The sequence below is a fragment of the Rhea pennata genome, chromosome 21, assembly GCF_028389875.1.
Source record: "Rhea pennata isolate bPtePen1 chromosome 21, bPtePen1.pri, whole genome shotgun sequence".
Taxonomy (NCBI): Eukaryota; Metazoa; Chordata; class Aves; order Rheiformes; family Rheidae; genus Rhea; species Rhea pennata.
The window spans coordinates 2,809,799-2,828,602 of NC_084683.1; the positions used below are offsets into that span (position 1 = coordinate 2,809,799).

Sequence of the window (18,804 nt, forward strand, 5' to 3'; positions counted from 1 at the left end):
TCCCAGCCCCCAGTCCCTCCCAGTCCCCCACTTCAGTCCCTCCGAGTCCCTCCCAGTCTCCCCAGTCCCCCCAGTCACCCTATTCCAGTCCCTCCCAGTCCCTCCAGTCTCCCCCAGCCCCCCCAGTCCCTCCCAGTTCCCCAGCAGTCACCCTAGTCCCCCCAGTCCAGTCCCTCCAAGTCCCTCCAGTCCCCCCCCAGGCACCCCCAGTCCTCCCAGTCCCCCCCCAGTCCTGCACGGTACCCCCAGTCTCTCCCAGTACTCCCAGTCGCCGCCAGTCCCCCCAGTCCAGTACACCCCAATACCCCCTAGTCCCCCCCAGTCCCCCTCAGTCCCTCCACTCCCCCCGCAGGCCCTCACAGTCCCCCAAGTCCCCTCAGTCCAGTCTCCCCAGTCTCTCCCACTACTCCCCAGTCACCCCCAGTCCCCCCAGTCCCTCGCAGTCCAGATCTCCTCTTCCCCTCAGTGCCTCCCAGTCCCCCCAGGCCAGTCCCTCCCAGTCCCCCCCACTCCCTCCCAGTCCCTCCCAGTCACCCCAGGCCACTCCCCCCAGTCCCTGCCAGCCCCCCCCCATTCCCCCTGGTTCAGTCCCCCCAGTTTCTCCCAGTCCCCCTAGTAGCCCCCAGTCCCCCCAGTTTCTCCCAGTCCAGTTCTCCCATTGCCCTCAGTGTCCCCCAGTCCCCCCTAGCCCCCCCAGTCCCCCGAATCCAGTACCCCGTAGTACCCCCCAGTCCCTTCCAGTCCAGCCAGTACAGTCCTTCCAGTCCCCCCCAGTCCAGACCGTCTTAGTCCCTCCGAGTCCCTCCCAGTCCCTCCCAGTCCCCCCAGACCAGTCCCCTCAGTCTCTCCCACTACCCCCTGGTTGCCCCCAGTCCCTCCCAGTCCCTCCAAGTTCAGTTCTCCCATTCCCCTCAGTGCCCTCCAGTCCCCCCAGGCCAGTCCCTCCCAGTTCCCCCCAGTCCCTCCCAGTCCCCACAGTCCCCCCTAGTCCCTCCCAGTCCCTCTCAACCCCCCCAGGCCAGTCACCCCAGTCCCTCCCAGTCCACCCAGTTCAGTCCCCCCAGTCTCTCCCAATCCAGTTCTACCATTCCCCTCAGTGTCCCCAGTCCCTCCAGCCCCCCCAGGCCCTCCAATCCTGTACCCCCTAGTAACCCCCAGTCCCCCGCAGTCCCTCCCAGCCCCCCAGTCCTCCCAGTCATCCCAGTCCAGTTCCTAACAGTCCTTCCAGTCTGCCCAGTCCCTCCAGTCCCCCCAGTCTCCCCAGTCCCCCAAAGTCCCCCCCAGTCCCCGCAGTCCCCCCAGTCCAGTACCCCCCAGTCCCCCCAGTCCAGTACCCCTAGTCTCTCACAGTACCCCCTAGTCACCCCCAGTCCCCTCAGTCCAGTTCTCCCATTCCCCTCAGTGCCCCCCAGTCCCCCCTAGTTCCCCCCAGTCAAGCTCTCCCAGTCCCTCGAGTCCAGTCCCCCCCAGTCTCTCCCAGTACCCCCAGTCGCCCCCAGTCCCCCCAGTTCAGTACACCCCAGTCCCGTCCCCCCCACTCCCCCCCAGTCCCTCCCAGTCACTCCCCCCCAGTCCCTCCCAGTTCAGTTCTCCCATTCCCACAGTGCCCCCCAGTCCCCCCAAGTCACCCCCCCAGTCCAGTAACCCCCAGTACCTCCCAGCCCCCCAGTCCCTCCCAGTCCCTCCCAGTCCCCCCAGTCCCTCTAGTCCACCCCCAGTCTCCCCACTCTACCCAGTACCTCCTAGTCCCCCCCAACCCCCCCAGTCACCCCAGTCCCTCCCAGTCCCCCCAGTCTGCCCCCCAGTCCAGTCCCTCCAGTCGCCCCACTCCCCCCAGTCCCCCCCAGCCCCCCCCCAGTCCAGTACCCCCCAGTCCCCCCAGTCCAGTCCCTCCAAGTCCCTCCAGTCCCCCTCAAGGCACCCCCAGTCCCTCCCAGTCCCCCCAGTCCAGACTCTCCCAGACCCTCCAGTCCCCCTCAGTCCCGCGCAGTATCCCAGTCCCTCCCAGTCCCCCAAGTCCAGTCCCCCCAGTCTCTCCCAGTACCCCCAGTCGCCCCAGTCCCCCCAGTCCCTCCCAGTCAAGTTCTCCCAGTCCCCCCAGTCCAGTTCCCCTAGTTTCTCCCAGTACACCCCAGTCGCCCCAGTCCAGTTCCCCCATTCCCCTCAGTGTCCCCCGGTCCCCTTCAGTCCCCCTGAGTTCCCCCCAGTCCCCCCCAGTCCCCCGAGTCTCTCCCAGTACCCCCCAGTCGCCCCCATCCCCCCAATCCCTCCCAGTCCAGTTCTCACATTCCTCTCACTGTCCCCCAGTCCCCCCAGTCTACCCAGTCCCTCCCAGTTCCCCCCAGTCCCCCCAGTCCAGTACCCCCCAGTCCCTCCCAGTCCCCTCAGTCCCCCCAGTCCAGTTCCTCCCAGTCCCTCCAGTCCCCCGAGTCCAGTTCTCCCATTCCCCTCAGTGCCCCCCAGTCCCCCCGAGTTCCCCCAGTCCCCCCCAGTCCCTCCCAGTCCCCCCAAGTCCCCCTAGTCTTTCCCAGTACCCCTCAGTCGCCCCCAGTCCCTCCCAGTCAACTTCTCCCAGTCCCCCCAGTCCAGTCCCCCCAGTCTCTACCACTACCCCCCAGTCGCCCCCAGTCGCCCCCAGTCCCTCCCAGTCCAGTTCTCCCATTCCCCTCAGTGCCCCCCAGTCCCCCCGTCACCCCAGTCCCTTCCAGTCCCACCTGATTCCCCTAGTCTACCCAGTCCCTCCCAGTCCCTCCCAGCCCCCCCCAGGTCCCCCTGTCCAGTACCCCCCAGTACCCCCAAGCCCTCCAGTCCCTCCCCATCCCCCCAGTCCTCCCAGTCCAGTCACTCCCAGTCCCTCCAGTCCCCCCAGCTCCCCCAGTTCCTCCCAGTCTAGTTCTCCCAGTCCCCTCAGTGCCCCCCAGTCCCCCCAGTCCACCCCAGTGCCCCCAGTCCCCACCCAGCCAGTCACTTCAGGCAGCCCTGTCTGCGGGGGCGGGGCCAGGCGAGGGGGCCCTGAGGAGAGGGGAGGGGCGTTGCAAAGAGTGCAGGGTCGTGGCCGGTCAGGGCAGAGCATGTGCAGTGGCCCAGAGGAGGGCAGGAAGGGGCGGGGCGGGCGGGTGCGGGGCTACCCGGGCCCTGCGGGGGAGTTGGGGTGAGAGGTGGCTGCTGCCGCGGGGCAGTGTCTCTCGGCCCGGGGCCGCCCAGAGCCTTTAGCCGCAGCGCCGGGAGCTGCCGCGCCGGGGCCGAGGGCTGCGGGCTGGGTAAGGTGAGCGGCCGTGCGTGCGGGGGCAGCCGGAGCCGCCGCGGCCTGGCTGTGGGGCAGCAGCGGCTGGGGAAGGCCCAGTCCGGCCCAGGCCGCCTCCGGCCCCCGGCAGCCCCCGGCTCTTGCACCCTTTCTCCTAACAGCCCCGTGGCTCAGTGCCAGCTGTGGTGGCCATTTCTCAGTGCCATCCCAGCTGTGAGGAGAGGCCACGAGTGCAGCGGTGCTTGTGGTGTCTCCAGGCTGGAGGCAGGAGGCACCAGCACCCTGGAGCCAGCTCCTCTCTGAGCCCAGCCCGGCTGTGGGCACCGTGAGGAGCAGGATGTGTAGAGGCTCCTGACGGCCATGGCCAGAGCCAGGCTCTTGGGTATCACGGCAAAGCGGCTGTGGGAGAGTTGTGCCCTTCTGGAGGACGCTCACAGCCCCTCAGGACACCTCCCCAGAGACAGTCAAGGGTCTGAAGGTGACATTTCCTCAGGAGAGCAATGACCCACAGGCCCATCACAGCCTTGTGTGCTCAGCTCTTCCCCACAGACACCTCCCAGCAGCGAGGCAGTGTTGAGGGGCATCTGCGTGTTGGCAGGTGCTCAGGGTAGTGGGGACAGATCCTGTTGGGGCCAGCAAAGGTGCTGCTGGTGCTGTGCATGTCGGGGAAGGAACTTTGTGAGCTTCCCTACAGACCTGCTGGTCTCTCCATCAGCTTTGGAGTCTCGGGCTCTTCTCCAGGCTTGGCAGCTCCTCTCCCTTCCCCCCCACCCCAGCAGCAGGGACCTGAAAGCAGAGACGTGGGGAAGTTCCTTGCCTTTGGTGTCATCCCTGCCTGCAGCTACCTGCTGAGAAGCCCTGGGAAGTGTCCTGGGGGTGAGCAGGAGTTGTAAGCAGCCCCCTCTCCATGGGGGAATGACCCTGCCCTGGGAGGGCTACTCCTTCACCCTAGAGCTTCCCCAGCCCGTGTTCAGCCTATTTGTAGTTATCCCTGTGTTGTCCCCAAACTGTGTTCTGTTACCCAGTGTGCAAGCACCCAATAGACACACAGGGTCCAGAAAATTGTTTATTTAATTTCTGTGCAGAGATGGGTGCCAGGTGGTAGATCCACAAAGCTAGCACACCTTCTCTGCTTCTTACTCTTCTTCCCTTCTTTTCCTTGAGTCTTGTTCATTATTTGCAGAGGTTTTTCACAGCATCGCCCAAACAAGGGTGGCAGCGTTTCTTTGGCAGGAGACTTGCCAAGTGCTGAGCTGATGGTGAAGCAGCTGGGCAAGCTGGTGAGGGGAGCAACCTGGAGCAGACACTGACTGTAAGAAGAGTGAGGAAGCGATGGCCTGGGATGGCAAGCAAAGGTGCTGAGTGGTGTGGGAATAGGCAAGCCCATCGTGACAGCAGCAGGAATGCAGGGAGCTCTGCTGTGGGCTGCACAAGGAACCAGTGGAGCATGTGGGGTTGCAGATTAGCAGGCAGAGCAAGAGGGCTGGCTTTGGAGTGGCCGTGTGCTCTGGAGTGCCTGAAGAAGGGCAGCCTGTGCAAGGGGCATGGAGTGCAGGGGTGGAGAGAGGAACCTTGGTGGTGCTGCCCAGCTCTCAGCTGCCAGCCTGGCACCAAAGATGAAAGCTGAGGCTTGGAGGCAAGGCGATGGGGATGGGTGTGCTCATGGGGACTGCCAAGGCATTGTGATGGGGGTGCCCACAGTGATCCCCGGGACTTGCTGAAGGGTGTTGCCACAGTGAGCAGCAGGGCTTGGTGATGGTGGTGGCATGGTGCCTCCAAGGCCCTGGTGATGGGGTGGTCTCCATTGGGACTGTGTCCCTGCTGGGACCATAGCCCCTGGGGTCCTCCCTCTGAGCAGAGCCGCTCCCTGAGGAGGCAGCAGCTGCCCTTGGGGCCAGAGCAGCAGGTCCCCAGCAGAGGATCATGCAGAGGGATGAGGAGCGGCAGCAAACGGCTGCTGGCAGGCTGCACAGGCACTGCCAGGCATGCTGGAGCGCAGGGGTGAGGTGAGCCATGGGGCTGGAGGCAGAGGCAGAGGCAGGCAGCAGGCATGGGAGCTGCCCAGAGAGCAGCCATCTGGTTTGGCAAAGGAGCTGGGGTGAAAGAGGCAGGCAGGAGCTGCTGCGGCCAGGTGGGAATTTCTTGGTGGCCCTGGGGATTTTCCCTGGGACAAAGCACAGCAACCTGCATGCTCCAAGGCCCGGAGGGACCCTGTGAGCTCTGTTCTGAAGGGCAGAGAGCAGCTCTGGGCCCAGCTCAGCCAGGCTGCGTGCAGCCAGAGGTTCCCTTGCACACAGGCCTCAGCTTGCCTGCTCTTCAGCAGCCACTCGGACCAAGGCAAACGCCTCTGTGTGTCCTTCAGCCCACAAGTGGGATAGCAGCAGCTGCACGCAGCAGTGCAGCGCAGCTGGAGCCGAGCTTGCTTCCACCAAAGGCACAGGCTGCCTTGGCTGCCCAACGCACAGGGCTTACGGGCTTCTGCACATGGCCTCTCAAAGGTGCAGAGCTCAACCATGACAGTGGCCTTGAAAGCCTCTGCCTGACTCCCTGGAGCTGCCAAGGAGCAAGTGGGAAGTGCTGGCAAGGAGCATGCTCTGCCTGGCAGCCTGCAAGGACATGCCTGGGGGGTGCCCAAGGTAGCTGCCTTTGTCTGTCTCTTGCCCCACACTGACAAAGCCTCTGCCCAGCCAGCCTGGCTAGCAGGAGAAACAGAGCACCCTCAACAGCCCTGCCTTGCTCTCCCCTGCTCCTGCCAGGGCTCAGCTCCAGTCAAGGCTGCCTCCTGCAAGGCTTGGCCCTCTCCCAAGTGCTTCTTACAGCCCTGTGTCCCTGGCATCATGTACAACCGGAGGCACCAAATTCCACAAGCCTTCAGAATTGGGAGGGCTGCCAAGCCCTGGGGCTACTGTGGGAAAGGGGCCAGGGCAGGAGGGCCAAGAGGACACTGCCCTGCCCTGGGGGCAGCAGCATGTCGCCCACAGGCTCCGGCACCCGGACCATTCCCAGGGCCCCAGCACCGGCACCAGGGCTGGCCCCAGAACAGGCCCCAGGGCTGCCCTCCAAGCCCAGCACGGCCCCCAGGGCGCAGGGCAGTGAGGAACCCCGCGGGGCCCCTGCAGCAGAGCAGCCGGGCCCAGGGCCCCACTGCGCCCTGTGCGGCCACCCACAAGATGGCGCCGTCCCGCGGGGGAGGGGGCAGAGCTGGCTGCCAGGGCAGGAGGGTGCACTGTTGCCATGGCATCGCCTGAGTGCAGCCCTCCTATTGGCTGTCACGAGGAGGAGGGCAGGGATGGATTGGAATGATGTCTGTCTCAGCCAATCGGAGTCCAGAGTGGGAAAAGGCCAAGAGAAGGGAGACCGGCAAGGGACGAGGGAGCGAAGCATGTGAGAGGGGAGCAGGAGTGAGAGCGGGTGTGAGTGGGGCTGGTGGGGGCTGCGGGTGTGTTCAAATGGGGGCGGGTGCCCTCTCGCTGCAGCAGGGGCAGCGGGGCTGGCGAGGGGGCTGCTTTCCTGCAGGAGCTCCAAAAAAGGGGCTGTTGGGTCTGTGACCAGGAGACCCAGTGCCCTGTCACCAAGGAGAACTGACCTGCAAGCCAGGCGTGCCGGCCTGCCCCAAGCATCTGGGCCTGGGCGGCTTGGTGGGGTCTGGGTGCAGGAAGCTTTGAACCTTTTGTGGGTCTGAGATGCATTTTCAAGCGTTTCCCTGAGTTGCTGCTGCCGCCGCAGCCTCCGGATGCTGGTCAGAGGTGTGTCTGGGATCTGCTGGGCAAAGTGAGAGCAGGTTGCTGCTGTCCTCGTGAGGTGTCATGCTCAAGTCGTTGTGCTTGCTCCATAGTTCTTGGTGTGCTCCATACCTGTGACCCTGGGAGCAGCCTGAAGGGTGTTTGTGGAAGAGCTCTGTTAAGTGTGAGGTGTTCTGCTTTTCAGGTGCCTTGGAAGTTGACAAATGTCCATTTTCACACTCGCCATTGTTATTCCCATAATCCTAGATGAGGAGGAAGAGTTGCTGAATTCTGGCTCTGCTGGTTTCAGCAATTGACATGTCCTGCACAGAGTCCGTTGCCATGTCTCAAATTGTCAGCGCGTAAAATAGGAGAGCGCTTGCTGTGCTTGATGTGTAGAGGAGTTGCTGTGCTTGTTCAGCATTTGAGAAGGAAGTAGACTTCTGAGCTGTGGGAAGGCTTCTCCCTCTGACTGGGACGTAAGGCCCTGCTCTCTTGCTACATACAGAGACTGCCTAGGCTAAAGCTAATGTATTTTCTGGGGATTGCAGCTGCTACGTAATGCGTGCTTTGCTGCACTGTGAGCATTGCGAGGCCAAGAAGTGAATCAGGGAGGCCATTTGGGAGGTGGCTCAGCCGTGGGAAAGGGCAGGGGGAGCTGCAGGCAGCAGCAGGGTGGGCAGTGAGGTCCCCAGTGTTTAAAAGGGCTGTATCAGAAAATGCCCTGTGCCCCATCAAGTCTTTGTAGGTCGCTGGTAGGGCTGGAGGAGGCCCATGGCTCAGTTGTTGCTGATGAGGTCAGTTCTGCCCGAGTCCCTGATAGGCCAGCTGGAGGGAGAAGGCGTGGCTGTTGCTTGTGATGTCACTTCCCACGGATGAGTGGATAGGGCAGCAGCAGGTCCGCACTAAGGATGTGTTTTTCGTATGGTTTCTGCCTGAGCAGTGGATCAGCCAGGATTTGTCTCCTGGTTGGGGAAGTTCTGGTGAGGTAATTCCTGCCTTAGGGGCTTCTTGGCCCGTGACAGAGACCTGGTTGTGCAGGTGACTGTGAGGTCCTGTCTTTCTGAGTCCCTGATAGACCGGCAGCAGGCAGTTGGGCATGGGCGTCGAGTTTGAGGTCTCTGTTGTCCGAGTACCTGCTAGGGCAGTAGTGGTTCATGGCTGGGGAAGTTATTCTGAGGCAACCAGTGTCTCTGAAGCCCATAGGCCATCAGCAGGCATGTGTTGGTGTTGTCCCAAAATCTGGGTTCTGTTACCCGGTGTGCAAGCAACCGATAGACACACAGGGTCGAGATATTTGTTTATTTCATTTCTGCGCAGAGATGAGTGCTAGGTGGTAAATCCACAAAGCTAGCACACCATCTTCCCCTCTCATTCACACTTTTCAGGGAGTATTTTATACAAATCTTACTATTGATTACGATTTCATTACCTCAGGTAATCACTCTGCGCTTGCACTTTCACATTCTTGTTAATTAGCATAGGAGGCGAAGAAGAGGCGGTAACATCATTATCATGTTATTTCCATCTCATTATTCATTTAGGGGTGTGAAATTTAATATGTTAATAAGCCTTAATGAACCTAAGGTCACTTCTGGGTTATTCTGCTGTTTTTGTCTTACCTACCCCTCGCAATCTTCAAAGCACTGTGGTTTCATCAAGGTTTTTTAGCCGGAGCTGGTTATCCTTTGCAGTACTGTTTTTCTCTCCCCCTTGTCCTTGAGTCTTGTTAACTATTTGCAAGGTTTTTCTCACAGTATTTCTCTAACAGCCTCAGTGCGTGACACTGCAATGCTCAGATGTTGCCTGCTGTCCGGAGTTGTGAGGTTGCTGGTGCGTGAGGGCGTAAGAGGCCAGCGTGAGGCTGTTGTGTGATGTTTGGGAGCGTGCGCTGAGTTTGGGCTGTTTGCCTTGCAGGCCAGTGGCAGGCCCGCGTCAGGTGCTAGTGGTTGTGCGGTGAGCTGAGAAGCAGCGGCTGCTGGGCCATTGGGGTGATCTTGTTGCTGTTTGCATCTCTTGATTGCGTAGTGCCGGAGTGCCTCTGAGGTGAGCGCTGCTGCGCAGGCTGCTGGTGGTGGCTATGAGGTGGCTTGTGCATGCGTGCGTGACAGGCCAGTGCTGTGGCCACTGGTGGTGGTGGTGGTTGGGAAGTGCCTTGTGCCTGCGTGTGTGCTAGGCCAGTGCTACGGTCAGGCTTGTGAGATGCCTTGTGGCTGAGCGTCGTGCAGGCCAGTGGCAGGGCCGTGTCTGCTGTTTGTGGCTCTGAGGTGACTTGGGCCTCAGTCGCTTGGAGGCCAGGGATGTCAGCCCAACTGGGCACGCTTTCACAATTGCTGCAGGCTAAAGACCAAAGCTCTGTTCTGATCGCCTGCTGGCTAGTGTAAAGTACTTGCATCATCTTGTGTTCTTCAGCTGTTTGTCCATATGGTTTTGCTGTGACTTGAAAAGCTGATGAGTGTTAAGAAAAAGGAGAAGCAGGATCCCTGCAGGGAGTGCACATGAAACCGTATGTCAGTATTTCTGGGTATCTGGTGCCCCCTGGAGACTGCTGCTGCCCACAAGAAACATAGAGACTATCAAGGCTGCACATTAGTAAGTGACCCTAGTCCAAGCAGACTGAAAAAAGAGAGGAACATCTTTTTCTCAAAGAAGTAGTGCAGGTTACTAGAAAAGGCCGTAACAGTAAAAGCGAGTATTGTCTAAAATAATAATAATTACATGTCTTGTATTTCTGAAGTCTAATAAAGACTGATAGCTACGTTTCATGTTATGTATATATGCCCATGTATTTCAGAAACGAATGCGCAAGGCTATGTTTAGACAGCTGGTAGTGACATGATACGAAATGTACAGAGTTTAAAAGATAGCTTTAAGAGGTCCTATTAGTTGGTCTGAGAGGTCAACAGATAAAATGAGAAAATGTGGATGTCTCCTATCAGCCCTGGGATTGGAATTAGAATTTGATCACAAGCTTCATAAGATGATTGGGTGGAGTTAGTTCTGTGTGATTTTTTTTGAGGGGGTGGGGATGGGGTTTTTTTGAAGGTGGCAGGTGTTTGGGGGTGTCTTAGAGTGTTCTGAGGGGTTTTGAAACAATCCTGTGTAGAGAATAATGCTGGGTTGTTGGGGCAAGAGAGAAGAGAGGAGAAATTTGTCAAAAAGGAGATAATGCTTTTATACAAAAGTTCTGAGAGCTAAAATTAAGACCTACCTGCTAAAATACTGAGCTTTAGAATTACTACATGCTGTTGATGCTCTGGCTAGATTTAGCCTAGTTTTCATGAGAAATCACTAGAGTCGTGTAGCTCTGAGTCCAGACCATTTAATTGAAATAAAAATTTAACTGAGCCTTGTCTGCACCCTGGGGCTCCTTCGACCCACAGAGGGCACTGTGCTCAAGTTCATCCTGTGTTCTGCCTTCTGAGGCAAGGCAGTGCCCATAAATGGAAACAGGAATGAAGCTCAGGATACTCCCAAGAAATTTACTTATGCTTGGGTTTTTTTCTTTCTTTTTTCTTCTTTTTCTTTTTTTTTTTTTTTTTTTTTTTTTTAGAGAAGATGCCAATCAAGTGTTGTTCAGAGAAGTCTAAACATAGAGGAAATAGTTGTTTGGAGCTGGAGTTTTACATGAAATATGAACTTCATTTAGAGTAACTCTGAAGACTTAAATTCTTGCTTTGCATTCTCAAAGCTTTTTCTTAGGCGGAAAAAAAATCACTATTCTCAGACTAAGGGCTTTTTTGTGTGAGTGCGGTTGTTGGGGGAGGTTATTTTTTTTGGGGGGGGGGTCCAGATTTATATTGTGCTTTACGGAGTCAGCTGTTTTACATGTAAGATTTCTAATGAAATAAAAATAATGTGATTATAGCACAGGACTGCTTCTGATATTCAGCTTATTTATTTTACATAGATTGGTAATAAGGAGTAATCGTGCAGTATCACTTGCCTTAGCAATTTGCAGTCCTTGAGAAAGAGAAACATACATATCCCTTAATCTTTCTTCCTTGCTTTCCTTCCTTTCCATGAAACTGGTACAGCAGCTGTTTCACTCCAGGCAGGATTCTGTGATCACCTTGATTTACAGCGACAATACGCTAGCAGAGACTAATGCTTACAGTTTTGGTTTTATTTTCTTAAAACTGGCTGCAATATGCTATTGCTGTTGAGCTGATGGTTTTCAGTTAGGCCACTTGTCCCTCTGTGGGGTGTGTGCCATTATTATGGCACATTATTACATCAGATGATGTGCAATATTCTCTTTTCTTTCTTTTTTTTGTTTGTTTGTTTTTTTAACAGCAAGAAGGTGAAACGGAAGGTGAGGCAGTTGAAGCTATTGTGGAAGAATCAGAAACTTTTATTAAGGGAAAAGAGAGAAAAACCTATGAAAGACGCCGTGAAGCTGGGCAGGAGGACGATGCTTGTCATATACCACCAAACCAAGCAGATGGGTGTGAAGTAGTTCAGGATGTCAACAGAGGTGTGCAGATGGTTATGATGGAACAGTTGGATCCAACACTTCCTCAAATGAAGACTGAAGTAATGGAAGGTGCAGTGCCTCAGGAAACGGAGGCTACAGTGGATGACACACAGATCATAACACCTCAGGTTGTTAATATGGAAGAGCAGCCTATAAATCTTGGTGAGCTTGAAGTACTGGTACTTGAAGTACTTGCCACCACTTCTGTGGAAGAACTTCTGGGAGCATATGAAAATGAGGTTTCCAAAGGAGGCCTGGAAGAGGGAGAGCCCATGATCTGTCACACTCCCCCTTTACCAGAAGGCTTCCAGGTAGTGAAAGTGGGTGCAAATGGTGAGGTGGAGACGCTGGAACAAGGTGAACTTCAGCCCCAAGAAGATCCTAATTGGCAAAAAGATCCAGACTATCAGCCACCAGCCAAAAAAACAAAGAAAAACCAAAAGAGTAAGCTACGCTACACTGAGGGAGGCAAAGATGTGGATGTCTCTGTGTATGATGTTGAAGAGGAGCAACAGGAGGGTTTGTTGTCTGAGGTCAATGCAGAAAAAGTAGTGGGTAACATGAAGCCACCTAAACCAACCAAAATCAAAAAGAAAGGTGGGTTTGTAAGCAGATTTCTAAACTGCACTGGTTGTGACTGCACCTTGCAGTACAGTTGAAGTGATTGAGTAGATGCAAATGGGAGCGAAGCAGGCATGCTCAGTGTCACTTACCGTTTTGTATAAGAGCTCTCAGCTCTGTTTTCTGGGCAAACCTACTCTCTCCTGTCTGTAGGCTTGCAAAGGAGCTCATTTGCCTTGTGTGATGCTGTGGTATTAGTATTCCCATATCACTACAGTTGAAAAGGTTTTGCTTTTTGCTGTAATGCATATTCAAGAGATTATTGTGTACAATAAAGTTTTACATCAGGAACCAGTGGTATAATTAGTTTTTGGGGGGCGGAGCTTTTCGGACAGTCACATTACTGTTGAAGCACCTTAACACTCACACAGGTACTTGGACCTTTGTGTACATTCTTCTAATAGAATCTACTCTGTCTTTATTCTGTAGGCAGGTTGGGTCTATCTGAATCTGTCAGATTTCCTCTATGGGACAAGCTGGAAAGGAACAAACTATGCAATGCTGCTCTCTTTATTTTTTTTTCTTCCCCTGTGAGAGCAATTTTTCACCTGACCATGTTAGGTGCAAAGCTCATTCTGTACATAGATACAAAAACTAACTCTAGGATTGATCTGAAGTTTCTTAAAGCTGTAGAAAACATTCTGTTTGTCTTGGGTGTTATTAGGGCCCTCAGTTTGCTGTGTTCTGAGGTTTGTGCTGCCATTGCTTCCTATGGAAAAATAAGGTGAGGCTGGAGCTAAACAGAAGGCAGATGGAGGAGAAAAACAAAACAGGGAATAGGTTATAAACTGGACCAGTAAAACATGTAGGAATGAAAGCATGTTTCCGTTGTTCCTCACTTAAGTTTCTGTTATAAAACTTAATATAGGAGTAATTTTGTAACTGTCATCAAATTTAAACCATGTTCTTTTGACCCTTCTGCCAAAAAAGTGTAATTCATGTTCTTAGCTTTCTTTTCATACCTCTGCATTATCTAACTGAATGGTTTGAAATTTGCAAATAGCCAAGTGGTAAGAAAATAAGGGAGTTTGTTTCCCTCATTGAAGGGATGTACACTCTCTAGCAGTATCTTCCGTCCATTGGCTGTTTATACAAAGGCTATGATGCCTGTGTGCCATTTGCTGCTGTAATCTATTCTTTCAGAACAAAAGGAACATTGCTAATTCATGGTGGGGGGGGGGTGGAGAGGGAGAAGCTGTGTCATATTTTTTGCCACTAAATCTGAATGTCACCATCTTCCTGTTTTCCTGCAAATGATCAGGTACTCGCCCTCACAAGTGCCCGGATTGCGACATGGCCTTTGTGACCAGTGGAGAGTTGGTTCGGCATCGCCGCTACAAACACACCCACGAGAAACCATTCAAATGTTCAATGTGTGATTATGCTAGTGTGGTGGTATGTTAATTGTCACAGTGCCAAGTACATGCTTGTATGCTTCAAGACTTATTCATCATCTGTTACAAACTTTCCTCCTTGACCATTTTTGAAAAGCCTCTGAGTAAATGGGTTATGAATTACAGAATCAGTAAGGTTGGAAGGGACCTCTGGAGATCATCTAGTCCAACCCCCCTGCTCAAGCAGGGTCACCTAGAGCATGTTAGACAGGATTGCATCCAGGAGGGCTTTGAATATCTCCAGAGAAGGAGACTCTACAACCTCTCTGGGTAACCTCTTCCACTGCTCTGTCACTCTCACAGTGAAGAAATTCCTCCTCACGTTCAGGCGGAACTTCCTGTGGTTCAGTTTTTGCCCCATTGCCTCTTGTGCTGTTGAGTGGGACATCTGAGAAGAGTTTGTCCCCATCCTCTTGATGCCCTCCCTTCTGATACTTATACACACTGATAAGATCGCCCCTCAAGCTTCTCTTCCCCAGGCTAAACAGGCCCAGCTCTCGCAGCCGTTCCTCAGAGGGCAGGTGCTCCAGCCCTCTGATCATCCTTGTAGCCCTACGCTGGACTCTCCCCAGTAGCTCCATGTCTCTCTTGTACTGGGGAGCCCAGAACTGGATGCAGTACTCAAGACGAGTCCTCAGCAGGGCTGAGTGGAGGGGCAGGATCACCTCCCTCGACCTGCTGGCAACACTCTTCCTAATGCACCCCAGGAGACCATTGGCCTTCCTGGCCACCAGGGCACATTGGTGGCTCATGGTCAGCTTGTCCACTAGCACTCCGAGGTCATCTGCACAGCTGCTTTCTGAATGAATTAGGTCTGTTTTTTTGGAAGCAAGTGATAGGGTTTCCTCAGTTGATGAGAAGCCTATTTGAGGATATTTGTGCACCAAAACCCTAGATCATTTCCATTTCCTCTTTGGAGACTGTAGTTTTCACTGTTTTTAAAAAGAGCAGTCCTTTAAGATGAGTAAAGGAGTTGAAGGAGGCAGGTATCTGCTGAGTAGAATGTACTTTAAGACTAGAGATGCTCTCCAATTTTAAAATGTGCACTTTGCATCTTACATATCTGTTGATAAAGTGACTGCTGCCAAAATGAATGGTGCTTTCCCAAATTAGTGAAAAGCAGCTTTGCTAATTCTAAGAGGTTGTCTAATTTGCTTGAGGAAATAAAGCTTACTTGAATGTTCTACCCTGTGCCCTAAGCAGCACTGTTGCTTGTGCTGCAGGACAGCTTTTAAAATGTAATAAAAACTACATTGCAAGATGGGGATAGGAAATCTGAGCAAGGTCACGAGCAAAATTTTTAAGAACTGATCTGTGCAGTGGAGGAAGGTTACAGAGGAGATGTTGAATTGGGTGCTTAATCTTCTTTTATTTATTTATTGAGTTTTCTGGGTGTGGGTGTTTCAGTTTGTGTGTGTATGTTTTCGGGTTTTTTTTTTTTTTTGTGGGGGGGGGGAATGCTGGGGTTTTTGTGGGTCTTTTAAGTTTTATCTATTTATTTATTTATTTATTAAAAAAAGAAACAAAACTTTGAGCTGTGACTGCGGTGTTGTAATTCCAGGCTCTGAGGTTTGAAGTGCTGAATGCATTGTGTTGCAGTGCATGAATTAGGAAAGAATAAGCAAGTTGGTCCTATGTGAGCTGGTTGCAGGGTTTTATAGACAGCAGTTGGTGCAGCTTGCTCTTACTGAAGCAGAAAATGCTTTCCGTTCATGTCTGCTAATTCTTAAGCTATGTTCATGCCTCCTAGATAATGGCAGGAGCGTAAAGGGATTAAGTCACCTTGATTGCAGGACTAGGGCTTTTTTATTGAGTTACTGATTTATCTTCTTCCTGAAAGTAACTGGAGGGCATCCCGGGAGGCACCCTGTGGAAGAACATCTGCAGTGTTCCTGGGTGCATGCTTTCCTGGAACGCTTTTTCTCTGTGTCTGTCCAGGATGCTTTCAAATTTTAGCTTATCCTCTGACATTGAGATGGTTGATGCCAGTAAGGTGAGCGCAGGAGACAAAATCTGGCTGCTTTGAATGTAGGAGCAAGACTGGGAATAAAGCTGGGAGGTGGAACAGAGTGGGAAAGGGAGTATGAGTGGTTACATGGCAGTGCAAGACTGGCACTGAAACTGGTTGGTTGGTTGTATTACTTTTAACCTTGCTACTGAAACAAACTGTTACTGTAACAAAATTTTTGACTAATTTCTTTTACTTTGGAAATCTTACCTATTCATGCTTACTAACTCCAGTCTTGCTCTTGGCTTTCAGGTTAGCAATTTGAAACGCCACATTCGCTCTCACACTGGAGAGCGTCCGTTCCAGTGCAGCTTGTGCAGCTATGCCTGCAGGGATACTTACACGCTGAAGAGGCACATGAGGACCCACTCTGGTACTGATGTCATGCTTTTAGCACGCTGTCTGTGTGCTGGTGTCTGAGTGCTGGGACAGTGCATAATGGTGCTCATGCTCGGAGTCAGCAAAATGAAGTATTCAAGTTTAGTGTAAAATTATCATGAAGTCTGTAGCTGAAGAGAATGCACTGTTTATCAACATTAATAAATTCATAAACTGACACTAGTAATTGCACTGAGAAATGTGCTGGAGGATTCTGATTTTTGCCTTCACTGTGAGGTGACAGAATACAGGCCCCTTTTCAGTATGAAGATGAGCAATATCTTCTTTATTGATGTTTTACTTCCCACTGAAGGTTATAGCCACTTTTAGTTTCATTCTTGAGTGTAATTGCAACGGTGTCTGGATGCAGTTTGTGAAGATCCTTAGTCTTTTCTGTGATAGAAATAGGACTTTTTTTTCTAGCATGGAACACTGCTGGAGTGCTAAACTAATGAGGCTGCTGAAATTTAATGACAGAAATGTGCTTGTATGTATGAGCATTCAAAAGAAAATCTCAAATTTGATGTTCACAGTGTTCCAGCATCTGGCATGTAGGTCTTGAATGTGTTTCTCATCGTAAGGACTAATAATTAACTCATTTGCTCAAGAGTGAATTTGTTTTGTCTTTGTGTTGTAGAAAGATATTTACGGGAACTAAAACTTCTAGAGAAAGAAACATCATTGAGCTGTTTGCTGGTTTCTGGGGAGTTATTTTATTTTAGGGCTTTTTGATTAGATTTCTTTTTAATAAAAGTGCTTGTGCTACTTTTTTTCCTTCCGTTACTGTAGGAGAGAAGCCATATGAGTGTTACATCTGCCATGCTCGCTTTGCTCGGAGTGGTACCATGAAGGTGCACGTTTTACTGAAACATACGGAGAATGTGGCCAAATTTCACTGTCCTCACTGTGATACTGTTATAGCAAGAAAGAGTTACTTGGGTATGTATCTTGGCAATGTGTCCATTAGCGAAGTTACTGCAGAAGGCTACACAAAACATGCCTTCCCAAAATTAGAGTTCATGTAACCCATCAGCCGTCTTCCCCCCACTTTAACCTAGTAAATCCAGTAACTGCACAAAATGAAGCACAGGCTTAGAAGTGTGGCTGGTAATACATACTTTTAGCCTTTTAGCTTACAGTAACTGCTGCATGCTATGGGAACAGCACTTTCAATTGCTTTTCATTATTTGAAAATGCAGCATGTTTTTCAAGCATCCAAGGCAAGTTATTTTCATGTCCATAGGTGCGAGGCATTTATTGAACGTAGACGAATGTTTTAACTGTATGACTTAAGGTCCGAGAAATCGGAAGGTCATTTGGCGTGACCTCCTATGTATTGGAGGCCATTAATTATCACCCAGATATATCTTCATCAAGCTGAAAGGCTTGAATTAGCCTAAACAATTTCATTTTTCAGGAAGTGGAGCTGTGTGCCACAGACAGAATAGGAGAGACTGGGTTGTCACAAAAGCCCTGAGTCCTAGCAGTAGGAGAGTGTTGACCTGGTGAGCAGTTCCCCATGATTCTTGCAGACAAGCTCTCTTTTATGATATACAAGAAGGTGTAAAATAGTACTACTCCCAGAGCAATTGAAGATAATCTTTCTCAGTGAAGAAAAGGCTGAGATTTGGCATAATTCTGTCTATAAGCAAAATATCAACCAGATAACGGGAAGGTAGGTTCTCCCTCATAACAAACAGATGTAAAGTGCTACAATGAAGGACACGTTGAGACGATGACACCAAGTGTCTATGAAGCAAACAAGTACTGATCTATAACAGGAAAAAAACAGAATAGCTGTGAAGATTTTTTTTTCATAATGATTGTTCAAGCTACAGCAGGCTACCTTGTGCAGGTGCAATATGCTCATATTTGGAGGATTTTAAAGTGATTAAAACCTCTGATAGGGGTTAGCTGTTGGTACCCCTGTTACCCTCTAGTCCTGTCACTTTGACTTCTAATCCTGCAAAAAATCCTGCTTCCCAATGTATTACCTGGCTTCTGACTGTATTCAGGCAATTCAGAGTGGTCTTAAGTGTCTTGAGGACAGTGCTGTGTTTTACCTTGACTTTACTTCATCTGTTGCATGAGCTTCAGTAGCAAAAATTTATGTTGCTCTGTCTTCCAAGAGAATCCTTACAGATTGTCCGAAGCAGTCCTGGGCATCAGTGACCTGACTGCTATGTTTTTGAGATGGATTTTTGAAACAGTCTAGACACTAACAGTCTAAGAATCCTGCTGTATTTTGCAGATAGTGAATTTTGAATATAAGTTATGTGGTGTATCATCAAACCCTTTATCAAATGCAAGTGTATCAGCACAGATTGCTGATATTAACCAAATCTAGAATCCTTTAAAAAACCTTACTAAGCTTTTGACTAGACAGTTCTGTCAAGAAGTTATGCTGATTGCTGTTAATTATAAGCCTATTAATTTTTTGATAGAATCTCAAATTAACAGTTTACTTTTCTCACCTGAACTCAAGAGTATACAGAGGGAAAGACACTGAGAGATTGTATACCAGGCTCTTTCACCCTTGGATAGCGTGATGTGATTAAAGGCTCTGGTTCTTGCATTCCTAGGTGTCCATTTGCGAAAGCAGCATTCCTACACTGAGCAGGGCAAGAAGTGTCGATACTGTGATGCTGTGTTTCATGAGCAATATGCCCTCAAACAGCATCAAAAGTCTCACAAGAATGAGAAGCGCTTCCAGTGTGACCAGTGTGATTATGCATGCAGGAAGGTAAGCTGGTGGGACTGATAGCCCTTAAGAGCATTAGAACAGGAGCTAAACACGTAAGCTAAGAAATCTTATCTGTTAAGTTTGACCAACTTTCAAAATCAGTGTTAGCTCTCTGACTTTTATTTATTTATTTTAAGGGCATGGGAGAGTTCAGTGGCTTTTTCTTTCTGCTGAAGTGCTCCCCTGTGGAGAGTATCTCTTAAGGGAGTTAAGTCAC

General features: G+C 51.5%; 1 protein-coding gene across 1 annotated transcript; it reads left to right on the forward strand.

Annotated features, from left to right (window-relative positions):
* The first annotated feature begins 8,065 nt into the window (after positions 1-8,065).
* LOC134149705 (transcriptional repressor CTCF-like) lies at positions 8,066-18,790 on the forward strand. The gene is made up of 8 exons (XM_062592918.1): positions 8,066-8,098; positions 11,263-12,040; positions 12,388-12,435; positions 13,326-13,459; positions 15,719-15,839; positions 16,634-16,783; positions 18,427-18,587; positions 18,725-18,790. The coding sequence occupies exons 1-8, from the start codon at positions 8,066-8,068 to the stop codon at positions 18,788-18,790; spliced, it is 1,491 nt and encodes a 496-aa protein (XP_062448902.1).
* The last annotated feature ends 14 nt before the right edge of the window (positions 18,791-18,804 follow it).